This window comes from Macrobrachium rosenbergii, chromosome 41 (genome assembly GCF_040412425.1).
Source record: "Macrobrachium rosenbergii isolate ZJJX-2024 chromosome 41, ASM4041242v1, whole genome shotgun sequence".
Taxonomy (NCBI): Eukaryota; Metazoa; Arthropoda; class Malacostraca; order Decapoda; family Palaemonidae; genus Macrobrachium; species Macrobrachium rosenbergii.
Window position 1 is genome coordinate 88,405,207 of NC_089781.1, and position 22,353 is coordinate 88,427,559.

The 22,353-nt window shown below is 38.9% G+C and overlaps 1 protein-coding gene across 1 annotated transcript in view; it reads right to left on the bottom strand.

The window, feature by feature from the left end:
- The window catches only part of Rrp5 (Ribosomal RNA Processing 5), a 76,966-nt gene that overhangs the window by 34,683 nt on the left and 19,930 nt on the right, over positions 1-22,353 (bottom strand). The window contains 3 exon segments of the mRNA XM_067085011.1: positions 12,167-12,357; positions 13,329-13,519; positions 21,392-21,568. Of these exon segments, the coding sequence (XP_066941112.1) occupies positions 12,167-12,357; positions 13,329-13,519; positions 21,392-21,568 (559 nt within the window).

Below are 22,353 nucleotides of genomic sequence, written 5' to 3' on the forward strand. Positions count from 1 at the left end.
TAGAAAAAATCAACCTTGGTCAACTTTAACTCGATGAAATGGTTCAAAAATGCAATTGTAAGCTAAAAACTTACAGTCTAGTAATATTCAATCAATTTCCTTCATTTTGGCACAATTGGAAAGTCTCTAGCACAATATTTTGATTTTGGTGAATTTTTGAAAAAACTTTTTTTACGTCCAGGCGTTATTTAATTCATGCATCATTTTGTGATAATATTTTCTCTGTGTTGCTTTAATCGTTTTACAATCTGTTATATACCAAAATCATTGCAATTTAGTGTACAATACAACAAAAGAAATTAACTCATTAGCTTTAACCGTTTTTTCCTTACAGCGATTTGTATACAATTATATACGAGTTTTTTTAGCTGTCATATATTCCAATATTTATATATGATAATGATTTTTTTTCATTTCTGATGATTGCATACTAAACTTCAGGCAATGAGAAAAAAGGAGCCAAAAATGAACTCTTAATCTTGAGAACTAAGAGCGCTGTGATTTTTTTAAAAAAACTTTTTCCGCTTTGGCGCTACCTCTCGGAGGCCGCCGGCATACAGGAGACGTTTTTGAAAATAGGGCTTCGGCGTTAAAGGGTTAATATGGTTAGGCTACTGCCTGTTCTACTGTAGGTTTATATCACCTTTAAGGATATAAGCTACATAAGACCCTACTAGCATGTAACCTTACAGATATGCTACTGAGTCGCAAAAAAGAAAAAACTAGGTTATTTTATTGAAGCTAGGATACTGTTTATGTATAATCCTAGGCTTATTTGTTCTTTCTTAACCTAGTACAGTGAAACCCCCGTATTCGCGGGGGATGCATCCCACACCCCCCCGCGAATAGGTCAAGTCTGCGAATGCTTAAAACCCCTCTAAAAACACTTAGAACTGCCCATTTTGATAGCTTAAACCAAGAAAAACCCTGTAAAAATGCTTATACCTGAGTATTTTAATAGTTTTATCACAAAAAGTGCATTTATTCATGAAAATTATTTGAAAATAAAGTAATTAGCGAATATTTCTCAGTGAAAAACACTGCGAATGGGCGAATTTTCCGCGAATGATGGCTAGATATGTTCCACAGAGAAACCTGCGAATGCTTGAGTCCGCGAACCATGAGAACGCGAATACAGGGGGTTTACTGTATAGGGTATTGCCTAATCCAGATTATTACAGATCACTCTTAAATGTATAGGCTAGGCTACATAAAAACAGAAAACTTACTAACATGTAACCTTATAGTTAGTCAACTATTTTTTGTCTAACCCAGGTTGTTGTTTATATCCAATCCATGGCTATTTGGTCTCCTATATAAAACAGTAACTCAATAATGTGTAACCTTATAGCCAGACTATAACTCACTCTAATCTAGGCTACTGCCTAATCTGGATTATCTAATTCACACTTAGGTGTATGGGTTACATGAAACACAATCAGCCTACCTCAGTATGTAGCCTTAAGGCTAGGTTACCATCTCAGCCAGCACAGATTACAATTTCATCTGGCCCTAATTGCTATTTCATCTAGTCCTAGGTTACATGGTCTAAAAATGGGATGTTTCATAAAAAGTTATACTTGATATAAGGTAATGTCTAGGCTAGTCCTGGATTATTTAGCTCATGTTTAACTGCACAGGCTTATATAAAAGGGAAAAAATTTATACCAATATGTAGCCTTATTGTCAGGCTATTGATTTATTTTGCCCAGATATTGTTATTTGATCCTGGGGTCCTCGGTCTAAGCTAGGCCACTTAGGATACGTAATCCAATTAAGGACACAGGCTACAGACAATATCCACTATTAATTAAACTAGTCTGAATTATTTCACTTACAGCCTAAATTATTGAAGACATCGTATAATCTGAAGGGATTTTCTGTATTAGTAAACATTTAATTAGAATTTTAAAAAAATTTTCGTTTTACAAAACTTGGTAGCTATCAATGCTTTACGTAACTAGGTAGGCTAGCAATCAATGAGCTGGGTTCCGGCTTTAACACACAAATTATAAATTCCAAAAGTTTAAAACTAAAACTTTTAACTGGAAGTTAATATTGAGCACTTATCTTCCTATTTTTAATGTCTCCATGATCCTTGATAATGAAAACAGAGAAAAAAGTTTACTTTTTTTCAGAGCGCTGGTAATGACATGAACTGTTCGCTACAGACCAAACAGAGAGTAATGGCTCCTTGGTCATTTAATGGCCCATTTGTAAACAAGAGGGCTGATGCGCATGCGCAATAGTCACTTCTTTTTCTTGCAGGTTCTTTTGACGTTGGAAAAACTGGGTTCAGCTTCGCTGAAGATAAGGGAAAGTGCCCTTTTATCTTTGAGTCCATTATATGCTCCATCACGTGTTGTAATGTTAATCATTACAACACAATACCTGGCCAAAAAGACCACCTAGAACAGAGTTCTTTGATGTTAGTTTGGTCACCATGGAAGGTAACTCCTTGAGGATGAAACAAGCGACTAAGCTATAAAAAAAAATGACTAAAAATGTAACTCAAATTACTAAAATACAAGGAGAATTGTCTTGGGAGACTTGTGCATCTTCGTTTGAACTTCTGAAGCTCCAATTGCACAACACCCTCATGGAGACTTCCACAGTAAAATAATGAGGAATAAAAGACCTCTGGAACTGAGAAGTTTGACAGCGAGGCACATTTACTGCCAATTGGTGCTGCTGTTCAGCAACCTGGTTGCTCTCAGCAAGAAATGAGGATCATGGATCAATTGTGAATGTAAGATCTGTTAAAATAAAAGCTAGGAAAAATTGGCAAACAAGAGACCATCTGTTGGTGATCCAAGTCACAACTGCTAATATTAAGAAAAAGAAACTTACCACCATGAACCACTCTATCTAAAAGAGATAAATCTCTCGTAGAAGCAGCCACCCACAGTGGAAAACATACAAAACCACACTATTACTTCTTTTACTGATGAAAGACACAAACTGGACTGTTTTACAACATCAGTAAGGAAATAATTTGGCCTCTATCAATTAAAGCAAATGGGTGTTATAGACTAATACACAGACAGACAAAGCCACTCCAACATCTTCTAAAAACATAACAGACATCTCACATGTCTTGAATTCAACCTAACTGCGCAACAACTCCTCGCTGCTTGGAGAAAGGGCGCTGGTGACTGGTACAATACACGTACATACGCTACCGGGGTCTAAGCGATGACAGGCAGGGCAGCCAATCGAGACTACAGTCTACCCCAAAGCCAAATCAAAAGTCCTTCAAAAGAAGGCACTGTGCTTACCCCATACAAATGGGAAAACAAGCATGTTAAAAGAAGAAGAATGAATTTCTATTGTATTAACTTTCCTCCAACCTTCCTTGTTAAGAAATATGCCATGTACATAACATATTCCTTGTCATTTCTTCTCCCAGCAATTCCAAGGCTGTCTGACTGCTAACACTGTGGCTTGCATTACACACTGCAGTTGAACTAAAGGTTGTATGCCTTCACTTTCCTTCTATTACCTCTGATCCCTTCCCATCTAGTTTTCCAACTTTATCCTCGTAAAGATGTCACAACTCACTCATACATGATCTTCAAGCAGACTACAGTAAGACTTCCATTAATCCTGACTGCATAATTTGTCCCTTTCATCCTACTTCTTACTACCTGTTCCCTCTTTCAAGACCAACAGGGTTCAGAATGTACTCCTACTAGTCTCCTGAGAAATTTGCATATGACTAATATAGTTTTCTGACAGCAAGATGCAAAAAAGAACTTTGATGCTTACAACAGTCCATCGATATCTATCCTGGCACCTTCAAATGCATTCATAACAACATAGAAGATCTCTCCAGTGATTATTCAAGTCTAAATTCTTTTCTGCCTTTCATCTAAAAGCTATTGCAAACAGCACAGTATTTGTTCTTTGCATTTTTATCTTCTCCACCTTTTTATTACTGACTTCCAATTCATCTCTTCTGCTACTTCATTAACCATTCAAACATTTTCTACCTTTAAATCACCTCCTGTTGTTAGCACTGAATCCTGAATTATTATCATTAGCATCACCATACCTGCCACAAAGTTTCTTTCTTATTGTCAGTATGTTAATCATTTTTACTTAGGAAGGAGGCCTTCTCTTATAAATGAATGATTAAAGATGATGACTGCATCACCAAAACTTAATTTTGAAAATAGATTGTTCAAATAAGTCCCTTTTCTATAGCCCAAGATACATAGCAATTGTCTAATATTCATCTCCTTCACTGAACATATTAGGGGAAGTTTTGGGTTTGCAAAAATTGGATGATGTTACCACCAAGAAATAAGCAAAAGCAAAAATATGCAAAGAGGGAGTTGAAACAAGAGCAAGATACTTGCTCCCCATAACTGCATGCATGATAAATAAGCATTATCAGTACTCATTTGAACAAGATAAAGTTGGCAAAAAAATGGCTGATGAGTCTTAAAGTTATCAAATGTTTTAAAACCACAGGCTTCATTATTACAAAGGGCAGTGGTGCAAGGCTTAGACATAGGTCTATAGCAGGGCTGTCTATACTGAAGATGTTGAGCATCTTCAGCTGCTAAAAATAGTTGCATATTTTCAGCCACTAGAAATACAGCTGTATTTTCAAAAGGAGCATCTCCAGTAAATTAGGATGATTATATCCAAGTTCCTCTAGTAACTGTAGACGTAAATAAAACAAAATATAACAACAAAGTTTTCACTTGAAACAATTATTCCACCCATGATTAAACCAGAAAAGGACAGTAACTCAGTTACGGACCTTGGAAAAAAGTAATATCTTCCAGGGTACAAAAATCTTTGGCATTAACCTCTTCCAAATCTTCAATCAGCTGAACAGAATCCTGAGAAGAGTCAAACTTAGCCTTCCTGGAGGCTAAGAATAAGTGGAAAGACTTTAAGGGTCAGGTGTAAGGAAATGGCAGAACAAACAGACAATTTAGACAATAACCACAGAGCACTGGTTGCCAGCTGTAAGATTACTCACTTAAAAAACCATGAAATATCAGAAAAGCACACGTGAGGAAAATTAAATGTAAAAGCACTGAAATGAAATCCTCTCAGTGCCACATGCTGAATATATTAGTACATAAAGCTGACAAAGCATACAACCAGTTCCTTTGAAATGCTTAAATTTGTGAACCTGGATGGATTCCAAATAGTAAAAGGCCATTCATGATTAATGGTTTAGTATAAAAAGTAATTATTGTCAAAATGCAGTGTTTGTATTTGCATATACATGTAATGTTTGAGTTACGATGATTCGCCTTGCAATAATTCGATTTTGCGATGGGGTTAGCAATTAATACTGATACGACAATATTTTGACAATATTTTTCTAATTTTGCAGCTGTTTTGCTAAGAACAACCAAACTGAATAACAACAGCTTTTTTGCTTGCATTTTAACCATCAAACAATAGTAAACAATTACTGTAGTTATGTTACAAATGACATTAGGTTGAATAGGACTGATATATTTTTACACTACACCCTTACTCGCTATAAAGAAAAGATCGGCAAGGAAATATACTGCTAAATTAAGCTGCAAGTTGTAGCTGAAGCTGAGAAAACAATGTTCAAACTGCTAATGACTATAAATTATTGTGCATCGGCAACACGGATGAGAGAAAAGTATTTTAAACAAAACTACTGGGCATGAAAGAACACATTTTACTGTTGCTTTCACGTTGAATAAATGATAAAAGATAAATATGTAAAACTTGTATTATGATAAAGTGAAAACAGCGAACCGAACTGTTGATTATTTAAAAAAAAAAAAAAAAACATGCCCCCAATGCCATCTATTAACAAAAAGGTATAAGTTTACCATGAGATGTATCTAAGTCATAATTCGACTTAAAAACACTTCATATAACGAAAAATAACCTTGTCCCATATAAATAGAGTACTATTTAGAGATTCATTTACGCTACCTAGAAGCAAGAAAATTCACTCTGAATTGAGTTAAGTACAGCGAAATAAACTTACCTTGTAATCACCATCAGCTGATTTCTGAACCAAAACACTGATCGCTAGTTTGTATTTTATAATAATAATAATAATAATAATAATAATAATAATAATAATAATAATAATAATAATAATACAGGCAGTCGGTTTACGACGGTTGCTTACGACGTTCGAGTTACTAACGCTTTTCAAATATATTCATCAGAAATTATTTCCTGGCTTACTGACGCATGTTCGGGGTTAATAATCCGGACGGAAGAAATATGGCCCCAAAATGGCAGAATAATCATAATTTGAAGGTTTTTATAAAACTCAATAATAATGCAGTTTACATCGTTTTCAATGCACCCAGAGCATTAAAAGTAAGGTTTTCTTATGATTTTTGACGATTTTCGACGATGTTCGACCACGACGATTTTCGGGTTCTGACATGGCGCAAGAACGGAACCCCGTCAGTAAACCGGGACCGCCTGTAATAATAATAATAATCTTTACTTTGGCTCAGGGCCATACACATGGAATACGCAAATACAATACACACAATCTAGATACATAAGGTAACATGATAAAAATAATTATCGGCAGTATCCACACAGTTGCTGAAGAAGTAGGGCAAAAAGTAGAATTCATAATAACAGTAATGACAGTAATTATATGGAGAATAATAGAAAAAATTTAAAATAACAATAAAAAATATAGGTTGCTGACAATTTCCATCTGGGGACCTTAGGTGGTTAAAGAAGTCAGGTCCAGAAGGGTAAATACGAATATTGAAAATTACAAAACTCTACAATGATATTAATCACAGTAATAATAAAAAGTAAAAATACCAAAAATAATAAGAAATGTAGAAATATACTAACAATAATAATAATAATAATAAAAAAATAAAAATAATAATGACAGATTCTGGAGATGACACTTCACAATTGTAGAATAGAGAATAAATGCTTTAAGGAACAGATGCCTCATTATTCCATCTTTCCCACAATTTAGACCGTCTTCTTGCCTCACTGCATAGGATGCTTTGTATGCTTTGTACGAGCTAATTGCTGCTGTTTCTCAGTCGTGTGATCAGACTGGACATTGTTCTCCTCACAATGATTTACAATGATTTTCAAATTATCCACGCAGTTTTCTATGAACATCAGCATGGCTGAGTGATAGCGATGGGTGTTTGTGAGGCGTCCCAGAATGTCATTGTGAATAACAATGATACGTCTCATGGTCTCTCAGGTATAGTTCTTCCAAAAGGAACACCCATATATACTGTAGCAGTATGAGCGGAAGAGCAGCAGTTTCGTTTCTCGGTGACAGAAGGCAAACCTCCTTGCAATCATGTTGCCAGTTGCACATAGTTTACGATGCCTCTGGTTTATGTCTGCCGTATCTTTTAGGTTGTCCGTGATAATGTGTCCCAAATACAGAAATTCATGCATGAATTCCAGCCGATGATTTCCGAGGAAAATTAGTGGTTCTGCAATAAGCTTAAGCGATCTTGGGAGCAGCGACATACACTGGGTCTTGGTATAGGATATCAAATTCCACTGCATATTGGCAGCAGGTGTCAATGAGTCGCTGGAGACCTTGCACTGATGGGGAAATCAGAACAATATTGTCGGCGTAACAGAGGTTGTTTATTGTTGTTTCGTTGATAGTGCATCCTATTGGGAGTGAGTTCAGTTTGACATTCAGGGCATCTGTGTATGTGTAAAACAGGTATGGTGAGAGAATGCCCCCTTGCCGGAGCCTGTTTAGGGAGCCGAAGGTGTACGACAGTACGTTACCCCATTTGACACAGAATTGCTGTGTGGAGAAGCAACAACATAAAATGCCAATTAGGTATAGAGGTGTGCCTCGCTTGTGCAGCTTCAGGAAGAGCTTCATGTGGTTTACTCTGTCAAATACTTTTCTCACATCTACAAAATAGGAAAACAGGAGAGGCTGATGATAGGTAATAGTTCAGCAATTCTTTCAGGATGTAGATGCAGGTGTCGGTTGAGTGGTTTACTTTAAAGCCGAACTGGTTGTCAGTAGTGTGTAGAAAGGGGAGAAGTCCCACTAGAAGAACAGACTCAAATATCTTCGATGCAACTGTAGTAATTGTAATCGGTCGATAATTGCCAGGGTCAGCTGCATCCTTTAACTTGTTTTATATTAATGGTATTGAGTGAACAAAGAGTAGGGAGTCTGGGAAAAACTGGTGAATTATGCACGCATTGAATAGAGCAGCTAGCAAAATGTAAATTATCGGATGACAGACCATCGCAGCCAGGCGATTTATTATTAAGTACGTTGTTTATGGCATCGCTGATGTCACCTGGCATAATACAATTAGCGAAATGAAACTGAATATTATCAGTAAGGAGATTATTTACATCCCTGTGAGAGTCTTGATTGTTTATGCAATTCAAGATAGTTCTGAAGTGATTGCCCACATTCTTGCGATAGCCCTGTCACCAATGGCTTCTCCTACTCTCTGTGATAGCTTTTTAATTTTGGGATTTAGGGATTGAGTGTCCTTCCAAAGACAGGGTAATCACCAGATTCTAATTTTCTAGACATTGCATCAACCCTTAGTTGCTTTTCATTCAGTCTGCAATGCTTAAGGGCAAGTTTGAACTGTGCTGTCACCTTCCCTCGGGCTACCATTTTGCCTCCACAGTAGAAACATTTCTCGTGAATGTGTATATAGATCTTTAACCTAGTCATTCCATCCAGGTATATTACGAGAGTTGCCTTGACGAGATCTAAAGGTATCCCTGCCAGAGGCAAGCATAGCAGGTAATTATATTCGAATAGAATTCTTTCAGATCTCTCCTGTGATGATCGTTTCTACATTTTGGGTTAGTGCACAGTAAGGCATCTGCCGGTTGAGCTATTGACCGCAGCCTGGTTTCCGTGGTTTCCCTAAAGGATCTGATTTTCTGCTGGTTTTTAAAATCCCAGTTAACGGCAGGTGGGTGATCAGTTAGGGGGTTCACGGTAGGGAGGGATGGGGTACTGAATGAAACCTGTAAGTAGATGTGATCATAGCCCATTGCAAGATCGTAGCAAATGTTGCAGGTCATAACAGAATCATGAAGTTGAGGGGACGTGATGCAGTGGTCCAGTCATGAGGTTGTTACTGTGTCTGTTCTGTTTTGTACATAGGTATAGGAGGAGGGAGGGAGGAGCATTACATCGCTAATTCGGAGAGCGTGATTTTGACAGAAGCGAGTAAGTTCATTATAAAACTGTTTTGTGGGGTGAGAATTATGGTCCCCAATTATACAAATATGATCAGCCGTAGAATCATCAATAATGCTGTGTAACTCACCTAGGATCATGCAGTATTGATCAAAATTATTGTTCTTTTCCCAGGGCATACAAATATTAATTATTAGGATTGTAGAGTTCCCTACTGCCACTTGAAACCCCAGGAATCTATCACTCCTATAGGTCAACATATTCACCATATTGTCTAGCGATTTGTGCCACAGGAAAGGAAGGCCCCATTCTGGACGACCAGCTACGATGTGATCTGTAACTTGCATTGATGAGGTTGAGAAAGCTCTGAAGTCTTCATGCACTGAATCGCAGATGGCAAGGTCATGAGGCCTGAGGAGTGTTTCTTATAATGCAGTGATGCCTTTGAAGTTTTTGCAGAACATGTTCAGGGGAGGAATGTTCTGCCTGAGGCCAAAAACATTCCAAGAGATTATATCTAGTGTATCCATAGCAACTCACGAAGATGGGAAATGAATGAGTTGATCATTTGGGTGGACAGGGGTTGGCCAGTAGAGGTGGGCTTTCACTCGGCTTGGGAGGATGGCTGGCACTTATGGTAGAAGGCGGGTCTGCGCCTGAACCTCTACTTGGGGTGTCAGTAAATTCCCCTGGGGGAGGTTGGTCCCAGATTAGGTTGTATCTTGTGACTTTTATATTAGGACCGAAATTCTCGCCTTTAAGAACATCGAGGTGTTGAAATAGGCAGGTAATCCTGTAGGCCACTTTATGCTTAATTTTGCATGGGAGTTCATGGGAGATAAGAGGGTTGGAGCCCGTGAGAAACTTGACTCTCTCTACTATGGCATCTAGCTTCACCGATGAGCATAAATTGTGAATCACAACGTGACATCTCTTCTCAGGATTCGGGTGTGGTGATTCATGAATGTTAGGTTTCGGTTCAGCGGACAATCGAGATGTTCTTTTCTTTTTTCTACTTGTTTGTGCCTGCCAGCCCCCCGTGCCCTCATGATCAATCACAACTTCATCCATGATGGGGCTAGGGGGGAGAGATAGGGTGGGTAGAGTCAAGAGGGCTGGTGATCGTCGCTGAAAATCTATCTTCCACCAGAAGCACTGGGGAGGAAGAGGAGGCTGGGGGTTCGTTGGTCCTCTCCGATAGGTCTACAGGTGATATGGGCGCTTCCCTCATGGGAGGGTATGGCCATCTCGACTTTGCATTCCACCCTCACTTCTCTCGTGTTGTTGGGAGGTGAGGAAATAATAGATACCTCATTCAAAGGAGCCTGGTGGCTTGCTGTGCGATTGTCTAATGATTCCTGCACTCCTTTGATCGCATCCTAGATCCGTGAAAGATTGTTATTTGTTTCCACAGTTTTAAGACTGTCGAATGATTCCTGTAATCCTTTGATCACGTCCCAGATCTGTGAAAATTTGTCTTGTGCTTCCTCAATTTTTTCTGAGGTTTCTTCAATTTTTTCTGAGAGGGATTTTGCTTTTAGGAAGGCATTTTCTACTGTATGGAACACTGCAGGTAGGCTTAGATTAGCAGGCCCCTTTGGAGACAGATTGTAAGGGTCACTAGCGTTGATTTCCACCGAGCAGGTCCTTAGCCACTTAGTGATATATGATATTTTCTTGAGAGAGGATAAGCTTTTCGTGGGTCGCTCCTGGAGAATGGTTTCTGGTATCAGGTCTTTGCATTTTGTATATGCAGCGTTGATTTCCTCATCAGAGAAGGCTGCACTGACCGATTATATAGTAGACTCGACATCCGAAGGGTTCAATTGGTATTGTATAAAGTAAAGACAATTGTTCGCAAGTACAGAGCTTGCTGTGGGGCACAGGTATTGTTAGGTGCCAGGATTACTGGCACGACGGCTGGAGATTGGTCAGATGACACTTTTGTGGTAAAGGGAGGGCCAAGCACTAACACATACACAGCAATCTATTACCCATTTCCCAGGGCTAATACGCTTCGAGAAGCTGAAACTTGAAAATTTTATTGGATACAGTGAAGTAATGCATAACTTATTAAAAGATTCATGGGAAAGATGCATATTCGTTATGTTTGTATTTTATAAAATGATACTAAGTGAACATATATACGCCAATTTCATATCTTGTGTATGACGTGACCCTCTTAAAATTACCTTCAATATTAGGTCTTCAAAAGTCGGATGATACGCGAGTATATTCGGTAAACTCTTTAAAACTCATATTTGCTGTTTTATCATCCCCCTCCTCTTCTGATTTTTAGTTATATGTAGCCATCACCATTCAAGTATACCAATAACGGACCGAATCTTGGGGAGTACCCCCTACAGTACACGCCTGATTCTTGTTTGTGTTATTCAATTTCTTTTTGTACTGAATTATCATAAATCAATCTGCATTGAACCTCCAGAATTAGCTGATATTAATACTGTAATCACTATACCATATATGTATAGAGCATACTGTACTGTATAGTGTAGGCTAGGTTACTGCATATGTACTGTATACTATATATCATAATGTAGGGTGGGCTAATTCTCGTTCATGTCATCAGATTTCTTTTGTAATGAATTATCATAAGTCAATTTGCATGAATCTCCTAATTAGCTGATATTAATAATTACTATACCATTTATGTATACTGTAGAGTATACTGTATAGTGTAAGCTAGGCTAGCATACATGTATAGATGGTACTGAATACCCTGGTTATAGTTAGTTAGTTATAAATAATTTGTTTAACCAGACCTCTGAACTCTTTAAGGGTTCTTCTCAGGCTGGGAATGAATACCCTGATGCAGGCTAAGCTAAATTCGAGATACGTTTTTTCCAACAAACAATGGGGTTTTGGGAACCTAACCCCATTGTAAGTAGAGCAATACCTGTAAACTTGTTCAATATTTACAAATGTTTTCATCATTAGAATAGAAAAATAAATGAATGAGCAAATTCCATTACTTACTTCTCTGTCAAGATCTTACTCTGCATAGTAAGGTGAACTACTCTTGAAAGTGGAGTTATGTACATCACCCGTGCTTTGACTTTCTGACTTTCTTCATAATTGTCAAGTTGTTCTAATGGTGACTGAAGATGATGTGGGTCCACAACTCCATCAGCTTCAGCCAAGAGGAGCCTCATGCAATGCTTTTTAACCTATAATCATGAAAACTAATGTCAAAGTTACAAGAGACATCATATTCTTGAAGTACATCTTTTCCTTACCCCTCCTGATTCTAATATTCTATACAGTAAACCCCCCATATTCACGGGGGATGCATACCGCACCAGCCCCCGTGAATAGCTAAAATCCGTGAATACTTAAAACCCCTCTATAAACACTTAGAACTGCCCATTTTGATACTTTAAACACAAAAAAACTCTCTAAAAATGCTTATATCTGAGTATTTTAATAGCTTTATCACAAAAAGTGCATTTAGTCATGGAAATTATATGAAAATACAGTAATCAGTGAATATTTCTCAGTGAAAAATACTGCGAATGGGATAATTTTCTGCGAATAATGGGTAGATACGTTCCACAGAGAAATCCGCAAATATGAGAGTCCGCGAATGGTGAGACCGCGAATACGGGGGGTTTACTGTATGTCAGAAATGGTATACAAGGCCTACTTCTTTCTGTGTTCATAATTGTGTGACACTCACCAATGTCAGCTCTCTCTCTCTCTCTCTCTTTAATTTTTTCAAAGGCATTAAACCATCCCCACCAAATGGGTCAAACACGCCTTATGGCTTTTACAGTTGCAATGAATACAGAAGAGAATTCTGCTACACCCAGTTTAATACTTGTAAATTCTAAGTTCTAGCTCCAAGATATTTCCATATTACCTTGATATTTGTAAATTGTAAGTTACAGTTTTCACCTGTTCTCTATGTTATGAGCACTTCCATTTCTCGATGAAGATGAATCTCTGCCCGTTTTTATTTCAAAGGAAAAAAGAATGTAGGAAATGCAACTACATACACACCACACCATTGCACATTAATTTTACTTTCAGGACTAATATGTTAAAACTAAAACCACGAAGCCGTGACTCTTAAGTACTGACATAGTGAGAACTTTTAAATAAAATAATATATAACAAAAAATTCATTAAACTTTCTGACCATAGTGACAGTTGTTGAGATGGCTGTTCCAGGAAGAAGCAGAGAAAGGTCATCTGTTTCTGTGACATCATAGGAGGCTTCATTCACTTCATCAGGAATTGCACTTAACTTAAGATGCACAGTATTCCCTTCTTCAGTAGTCTTCACCTTTGTAATTATACACCACACTACACTGCCAACACCCACAATTCCTGTATGAATAATAGAATGACACATCAATTAAAGGCTTGAGGTAAGTGATCAAGTATACAGTAATGTCATATGTTTTAATATAAAATAACAAATAGTGTTAGGAAAATATGTTTATATTTTGCAAAAAAATTTTTTTTAAACTGTAGCCTTATTTCTCTGGTCAGGAAATACCCAATCACACCATCTCATTATGTTCAAGATTGAGAGGCCTCTTCTGCATGGCCAGACTTCCATAAGATGCCAACTTTTCTCTTAATTTTTCATGAGCTAAGAATTCAAACACACGATGTGAGGGATTAAAGACAAAAACATACTAATTACCCAATTTTCATGAGCTAAGAATTCAAACACAGGATGTGAGGGATTAAAGATGATAACATACTAATTACCCAATAAGTCAAATTTACAGGAAAAGTTAATTAAATCAGATTCATATCTAGACACTACTCGGCTGACAGATCAAAAACATGACTGAACAGAATTGTCCATTACAGTTTTACAGGCATTTAACAATCCACTGAGTCACATTTCTACTTTCATGGAGCTCAACCATGTTAATAAACATGATGTGAAAACTGGAGCAAGACTAAGCTGAAGAAGTTGGGCAACTATACAGGAAGGATCCAAGGGGAACACATGACAATCGGTTAAATTTTACTAATGAGGAATGCCATCCAACCTCATTCTCCTTCACATTCATACAGTAACAAAAAACATTCAAAGTACCACAGGTGTTGTTAACAAAAAGTCTGGAAAGCATAAAAAAAAACACACACAAGCAGGAAAAGGTAAGAAAGCTTCAGCTACACACAGGGCCGAGTCATGAAGTGTCTGGCTTAGGTATGGAGCCCCCATAAAACAGGTTTTGGCAGTCGCTGTTGAGTTCTCATAGAGCTACTCCCCATGGTGTGCCAGCACTCCATGGCGACTAGGCTAGTATCAAAGAAATATTTTTCTAGCCTGGTCTTGTAGCCGGATATTGTGTCGTAATGAAAACACTATGACGTGATAGCGTATAATGGACTCAAAGATAAGACAGCATTTTCCCTTATCTTCAGCGAAGCTGAACCCAGATTTTCCTACGTCAAAAAGTGCAAGAAGTGACTAGTGCGCATGCACGTCTGCCATCTTGTTTACAACCAGGACAGGCAAAAGACCAGCTCCATTACTCTCTGCTGGTCAATATAGGATGATCCCTTGCCCAAATTCCATGCCTTTTGTCAGGAAAGTGGCAGGGTTTTGAGGACTCAACAGCGACTACCAAAAATAGGTTTTCCCTATGTCAGAACCTGTTTTTTGATAATGTAATTGCTTGTTTCATCCTCAAGGAGCTTTACAAAAGAAATTGACAGGTGACAAAAGGCTTAAGCTCTCAAAATTTTAATCCCAAACAACCCAAAGAAACAACATGATCCAAGGTCAAGCCACAAGTTTCAAGCCCCAATCCTTATCCTACAAAACCTTTTGGGGTTTTGGTAACAAGAACGAGAAACTAAACAAGAACTTGCATTTTTTGGGTGAAGTTCTGTAATACTTTAGTGCTCTTATTGTACAAACAGCTCTCTCTTGGTCCATAGGACCTAGAATGTCCGTTAAACCTTTGATTGTGAATGAATGGGAAAGGACGGTGTTTCATTCTTTGCTAAGAACCCCAAAGTAAAGCAACAGACTTTCTTGCTCAGAGCCTGTAACTCACTAATTCTCTTGACAGCAGCTAGAGCGACTAGAAATAGCATCTTTCTTGTAAGATCCCTGAGAGAAGTGGATTGAAGTGGTTCAAAAGGCAGACCTGAGAGCCATTTTAAAACATCTAGATTCCAGGATACGGAATCTGACCTCTCCTGTTTCGCAGTATCTAGTGATTTGATAAGGTCACCGATGTCTTTATCAGTCGATAGATCAAGACCTCTATGTTTGAATACAGAGTTGAGCATCACTCTGTAGCCTCTGATCATGGATGTAACCAATCCTCGAGAAGACCTTAAAAATAGCAAGAATTCTGCTATTTGCACTACAGAGGTAGATGAAGATGATACATTGTCTTCTGCACTAGCTACGGAATATTGTCCATTTATTCTGGTACACGTTGGAGGAAGACTGACATCTACATCTCGCAACTGCTTCCGCAGCTGATCTCGAAAAGCCTTTCACTCTGACAAGCTTCCTGACCAAGAGTGGAAAGTCCTAGATGGAACTGGTGAGAGTGCGGTTGCCTGAGTAGATTTCGTTGCTGTGGAAGTAATCTTGGGAAGTCTACTAGGAGATTGAGGAGATCTGGAAACCACTCTTTCTGTGTCCAAAAGGGAGCTACCAGAGTCATCGACACATTGTCGTGTAGGAGAAATTTGTTGATCACGTCTCTCACCATACTGAACGGTGGGAAGGCGTAAACATCCAGGTTCGACCAGTCCTGGAGCATCACATCCGTTGCCCACGCGAGAGGATCCGGGGCTGGTGAGCAATACAAAGGAAGTCGTGATTCCTCAATGTTGCAAATAGATCTATCCACGACTTTCCCCATCATTTCCACAGGTCGGTGCATACCTGCGGATTCAGTGTCCATTCCGTGGGTAGGACCAGTTTGCAATGACTTAATTCCTCCGCTATGACATTGAGTTTGCCCTGTATAAAGCGGATAACAATCTTGGTTTGATTTCCTTGCGCCCAGATAAGGAGATCTGTGGTCACTTGATACAGTGAGAAGGGGTGGGTCCCTCCCTGATTCTTTATGTAGGCCAGAGCTGACGTATTGTCCGAGTGGACTATGACTGGATTTGTAAGTTGCTATTGAAAAATGTTGAAGGGCTTAGTGTATTGCCTTAGCTCCTTCACGTTGATATGAAGTTCTCTCTCGGGTTGATAACCATGTCCCTGACACTTCGTTGTTTTCTAGGAGAGCCTCCCAACCTAGATCTGATGCATCTGAGTATAATGTGGGGTTGGGGCTAGGAGGGTGTAGAGATGTCCCTTCTACAAACCTTCCTGTTATAAGCCACCACCGAAGGTCCTCTTTGATCTCGGGGGTGACTGGGAAAACAAATGAGTCCGGAAGAAACTTCCTCTGCCAACTGGCTTTTAGATAGAATTGTAGCACTCTCGGGTGAACTCTCCCTAATGGAATGAACTTTTCTATGAATGAGAGAGTTCCTAGTAAACTCATCAATTCGTTGGCCGACCATGATAGGAGAGGAATTTCTGAATTGTCCGAATGCAGGCTTTTATTCTCTTGTCGGATGGAAAAGCCTGAAAATCCCAAGAGTTGATCTTCATTCCCAAATAAAGAATTGATTGACTCGGGACTAATTGGGATTTGCCTAGGTTTATCAGTAGGCCCAATTCTCGGGCTAACGCAAGAGTCTTCTTTAGGTCCTCTGTGCAACTTAATTCCGAGGGGGAGCATAGGAGCCAGTCGTCTAAATAGAGACAAATGTTGATCCCCATGAGATGTAGCCATTTTGCCAATGGGGCGAGGACATGGGTGAAAACTTGAGGGGGTGTCGATAGTCCAAGCACAGCGCTTGAAATTGGAAGACCTTGTCCTGGAACACAAACCGTAGATATTTCCTGGCCTCTGGGTGGACTGGAAATATGCATCCCGCATGTCTATGGTTGCCATCCAATCCCCTTGATAAATGGAAGACAGAACTGAGTGGGTTGTTTCCATTTTGAATTTTGTAGTCTGAATATAGAAATTCAGGGCGCTGATGTCCAGGACAGGTCTCCAACCTCCTGATGACTTGGGGACAACAAATAGGCAGTTGTAGAACCCCGGCATGTTGACATCTCCGACTACTTCTATGGCTCTCTTGGTGAGTAGAAATGATACTTTGATCGCCTCTAAAACCCAAGGTTCTACATGTCCTCCCACTTGCTCCAAAAATGTAGAAACCTGGCCCCCACTGGTACATAGAGGATAGTATCCTCACTTGCAAAAGGAAGGTTTGCTTGCCAACTTCTTGATTGGTTGAACGGACCTAGAATACGCTCGAGAATGGGGCTGGAATCTACCTCTACCACCTCGAAATGCCTGCTGTTGTAGAGGGGAAACCGTTCTAGATGCAAACGATGTGAAAGATGAGGAACGTCCAAACTCCTTCAGACGTTTTGTGGACTGGGCCAGCAAGTCTTGTGTGGATTTCTTTTGCAGCTCCGTTGCGATATATTTTACTGTAGTGCTGGGAAAGAGACCATGCTGATTTAAAGGTGCAAAAAGAAGTGTGGATCTCTGGCAGGGAGTGACCCCTTTGGAAGTGAATGAACACCACTGCTCTCGCTTCTTAAGCACTCCCACTGCGAACAAAGCTGCCAGCTCCTGGGATCCATCCCTGATCGCTTTATCTGTGCATGAGAGCACTCCCAGCCAATCTGTAGCGAAGTTATCTTGTAGAGAGGTGCAATCTTCAATTTTCTTTGCTAAGGTGCCAACAGTCCAGTCAAGAAAACTTAAGATCTTGAAGACCTTAAAGATGTCCCTAGTCAAATGCTTGAGTTCTGAAGTCGTGAATAAGATCTTGGATGAGGAGAAGGCAGATCTCTGTGACGAGTCAATTAAACTGGAGAAATCCCCTTGGGAGGAGGCAGTAACTCCCAACGACAGCACTTCCCCAGTCACATAAGTATCTCCTCTTGGATAAGCGAGAGGAGGAGTACTTTCCCCGTATTCCTCTTTTCTGTCAACCAGCTCTCAATGCTTAACAGAGCTTTCTTTGACGACAACTATAGCACCATCTTAGGCAGCCTAGAAGCTTCCATAGGCTGTCTCATCATAAAAGAAGAACCCGTTCTGTGGCAAGGGCATCTTTGATATTACTCATAATTTCCTTACGGAACTGATCAAATGCTGTAAACTGTGTATCCCTTTTGGGGGAGCTTGCATAATCTGACAGCATCCACAGCTGAACAGTGACTGCCTGTTACCCAGGGGGCAAAGGTCCTTGGTGAGTTACTATACCCCTCCAAAAATGTAGTCAATTGGGGCTAATTGAATCCTTGTATCCCTTTTGGGGGAGGGATCCTGACCAGCTTCTGAGAGTTGCAAGGGGGATTGAATTCCTTCAGAAAAGTTTCTCCCATGGTTAGCTGAAGGTAGTGTCCCTGATCCTTCTGGGTTCAGCAAGGTCACTTCGGCAGCAATATCAACTTCAACTGTAAGATAATCACCTTCAAGAGGAACTTCCTCTATTTCCTCCGCAGGGTTAACCTGGAAGGTATTGGGGACTGATGTTACTGGGTTTTGGCCTAAATATAGATCTTCTGAGAAGGGGTTAAATATTTGCTGCCGGAGTTCTGCCAGAATGATAATAATCTCCCCCTTCCTGAACCCTAGGACCCATCGTGACAGCTTGAAACGAGCTGTCTCGTCCTTAAAACTTGCTGCCAAGAGCATACTGCAAATTTCACACATAACTGGCAATCAAGCAAGTCTGTCTTTTTTTTGCAAGGACTATGCTCATGGTAGGTGGAATGGGCCGCATCCACTGGCAAAAAGCGAACCGAGCAATTTGCTACGGAACACTTGAGCTGCGGGTCCTGCATAATGGTGGCCCTGTAGTGAAAGAACCAAGTTGTTATTAGAAACTAATAAGTATAAGATGTTTTTAAAAACAGGCAATTTTGTAAAACCCCGTGCTGTTAGCATATTACATCTTACAGGTTAGTTTGATTACTAGTGTGTAAATGTAATATCTTTTATAAAATATCCAAGTTAACTTAAACCATTTTAGGTTTAGGTTGACTCTGACAGCATATAGGGCTGCATTACTTATACTGTTAGTCCTTTTGTAATGGCTATGCGAAATTTTAATTCTAAATTGTCATGCCATATGGACCAATCTTCTATAAACTAATTTGTTTAATAACTAAACCAAGCTACTGTTTTATATGGCTTAGGTTAATCCTTCTAGTATAATCTACATTAATCTAAGGACAGAAGATCTCTTAGAGGATTCTCACTTAACCTATTCTAGGCCGTTTTTTATTCTAGGTTTAATTAAAAACCTAAGGATATAAGCTGCACAAAAATTAATCCTCTTATAATCTGGTTTTTGTTTTATGTAGCCAAGACTACCTTTCTGTCTGATACTCAGCCCCACTGTTTCTAAATTAACAGTAGGAACATTCCCTAAATAAGGGATTTCCACTTAATCTAGTTAGGCTATTGCCTGTTCTAGGTTTATATCACCTGTAAAGGTATAGGCTTCATAAGATCTTACCAATGTTACTGACCCTAGAATACTGATTATATGCACTCCCAGGCTTCCCTTACCAATGTTATTAATCCTAGAATACTGTTTATATGTACTCCTAGGCTCACTGTTCTTTCTTAGCCTAGTACAGGGTATTAGCTAATCCAGATTTTTATAGGTCACACTTAAATGTACAGGCTATATAAAACTAGCTACTTGCTAACAAGTAAACACAGTTAGGCTACTATTTCTGTCTAGCTCAGGTTGACCACCTCCCTTATTTGTATCCAATCCTAGGTTATTTGGTCTATTATAAAAAATAGTCAATAATGTATAATCTTAAGAGCCAGGTTATTGCTTACTCTAATCTAGAGTACTGCCTAATCTGGACGATTTAATTTAATTCACAAGGGTATGGTTACATAAAACACAACTGCCTTAGTATGTAGCCTTAAGGGTAGGCTACCATCTCATCTGGCACAGGTCTATTTTCATCTAGTTCTAGATTACCGTCTAGGAAAATGATTGTCCAATAATGGGATGTTTTGTAAAAGTTTATCACTTAAACTAATATAGCTACTGCCTAGTCCTGGATTAGTTTTCTGTTTCTCATATTCTAGGATCCTTGGTGTAAACTAGGTTGCTGCCTAGGACCATAAAAGAATATGTCTTAAAAGGTTCTTACTTACTTAAATTGGGCTAGTACCTAATCCAGGTTATTTAAATCACCTGTAGGATATGTAATCATAGGATATAGGCTACAGACAACATCTACTATATTTAAATTATTCACAATGAAATTGTTAGGCTACCATCTTATGTAGGCTACTGCCTAGGCTATTGTGGACATCATTATCTGAAAGGATTATCTAAATTAATAACAAATTGTGGGACATTTCTTTAGTTACACTTTTAAATTGAATGATAAAAAATTCAAATTTTTGGGGCTTTCGCAAATAACAGAGATTGTGAGAGAGCACCAACCAGGTACTCTGAAAACAAAGTCCGGTTTCCGGATTCCGTACACAAAAACATTTGTTCCACAGTTTAAACTAGCAATTTTTAACTGGAGCTTAAAATAAGCACTTAACTTTTGAGTTTGGATGTTTCCATGATTCTTGCTAATGAAAACAGTAAACAGCACTGAACAGTCAAGCACGTAGCTTCCACTAGCAGAGGGTAATGGAGCTGGTCTTTTGCCTGCCCTGGTCGTAAACAAAATGGCAGACGCGCATGCGCAATAGTCACTTCTTGTATTTTTTGATGTAGGAAAAACTGGGTTCAGCTTTACTGAAGATAAGGGTAAATGCCCTCTTATCTTTGAATCCATTGTACTCTATCACGTGTCATAGTGTTTTCATTACGACACAATACCCGGCTACAAGACCAGGCTAGAAAAATATTTCCTTGATACTAGTCTAGTCACCGAGGAGCGCTGGCACACCAAGGGGGTAACTCTTTGAGGACGAAACAAGCAACTACACTATCAAAAATTACAGATTACATATATTAAAAGCATGTCCTGACAAACACCTGGTCATAAATCGTGGACAATTTATAAATGCACCTGTACAGAACCAATCTTTCCTTCCATTTCAACTTACTGGCATTCCTTGGTGATGTAAGTCAGTTGTTTATGGAAGGTACAAAAACAAAACAGGAATCAAAAGAAAAATTACTGCTTACCTGCACCTTCAGCTTTTGCTCTGTTCAAAAATGCTACTTTCACATTTGAAATGCCTGTTTCCATAGCATATCCATTGTCTTCTATGCTTGCTACAACACACTGCAACAATACACCCTTTTGAAGTCTAGAAGCAGCAACACCAAAGTTCACTTCTTGGGGCATCAAACAGAGATTCACTGAAAAACCAAAATATTATAATTAGCACAGCAACACTAATAAAATTAATAACTGGATTTATTTTGTAAATGAAATCAGAATGACTAGCAACAACAAAAATATAGCAATAAAGCCAACGAATGTTTTTTTTTTTTTAGAATAATTTTAGGCTCTTTTCACATTTACCATTTTAGGAAACGGCAAAAATTCCACTAATCTGCTAAGCTAAAAGTTTACATTAGCACTTTACATACAGCAGAGTTACCTGCCCCACTAAGGGAGACACTCTTCTGTCACAACAGGAAAACTTTATTTTTAACATAGCCACCTACCCCATTATTATACATAGACCCTCAATCTAAACACAACAGATTGGTAAATTTCCTACTACAGTGATGGTAAATTCCCTTCTACAGCTGAATAAAAACTGCAGAACCACATGGAATAAAATCCTAAAGAAGTATCTCAATCTCACTGCTGCAACCACTACTGTTACCAACATCCTACTTGCAAAACACTTAGATGACATAGTACTTTGCTTACACGCAAATCACAAGATTCCCATAATTTAATTTTGTACACAACTGCAATTGAGACAGACAAAATACAAAAAGTAAGAGTGTTAAGAAAGGCTATCAGATAGTGACAGAAAAGTCAAAGTCAGGCCAGAGGGGATACTGGTACCGGAGACTCCAGTGGCCATATAGGAATGATGGGATATCACAGCACAGAAAAGCTGAGAGAGAAGTAGTAATTGAATTTAGCCAATGCCCAAGATTAAAGTTACAAAACAAGATGAAAAATT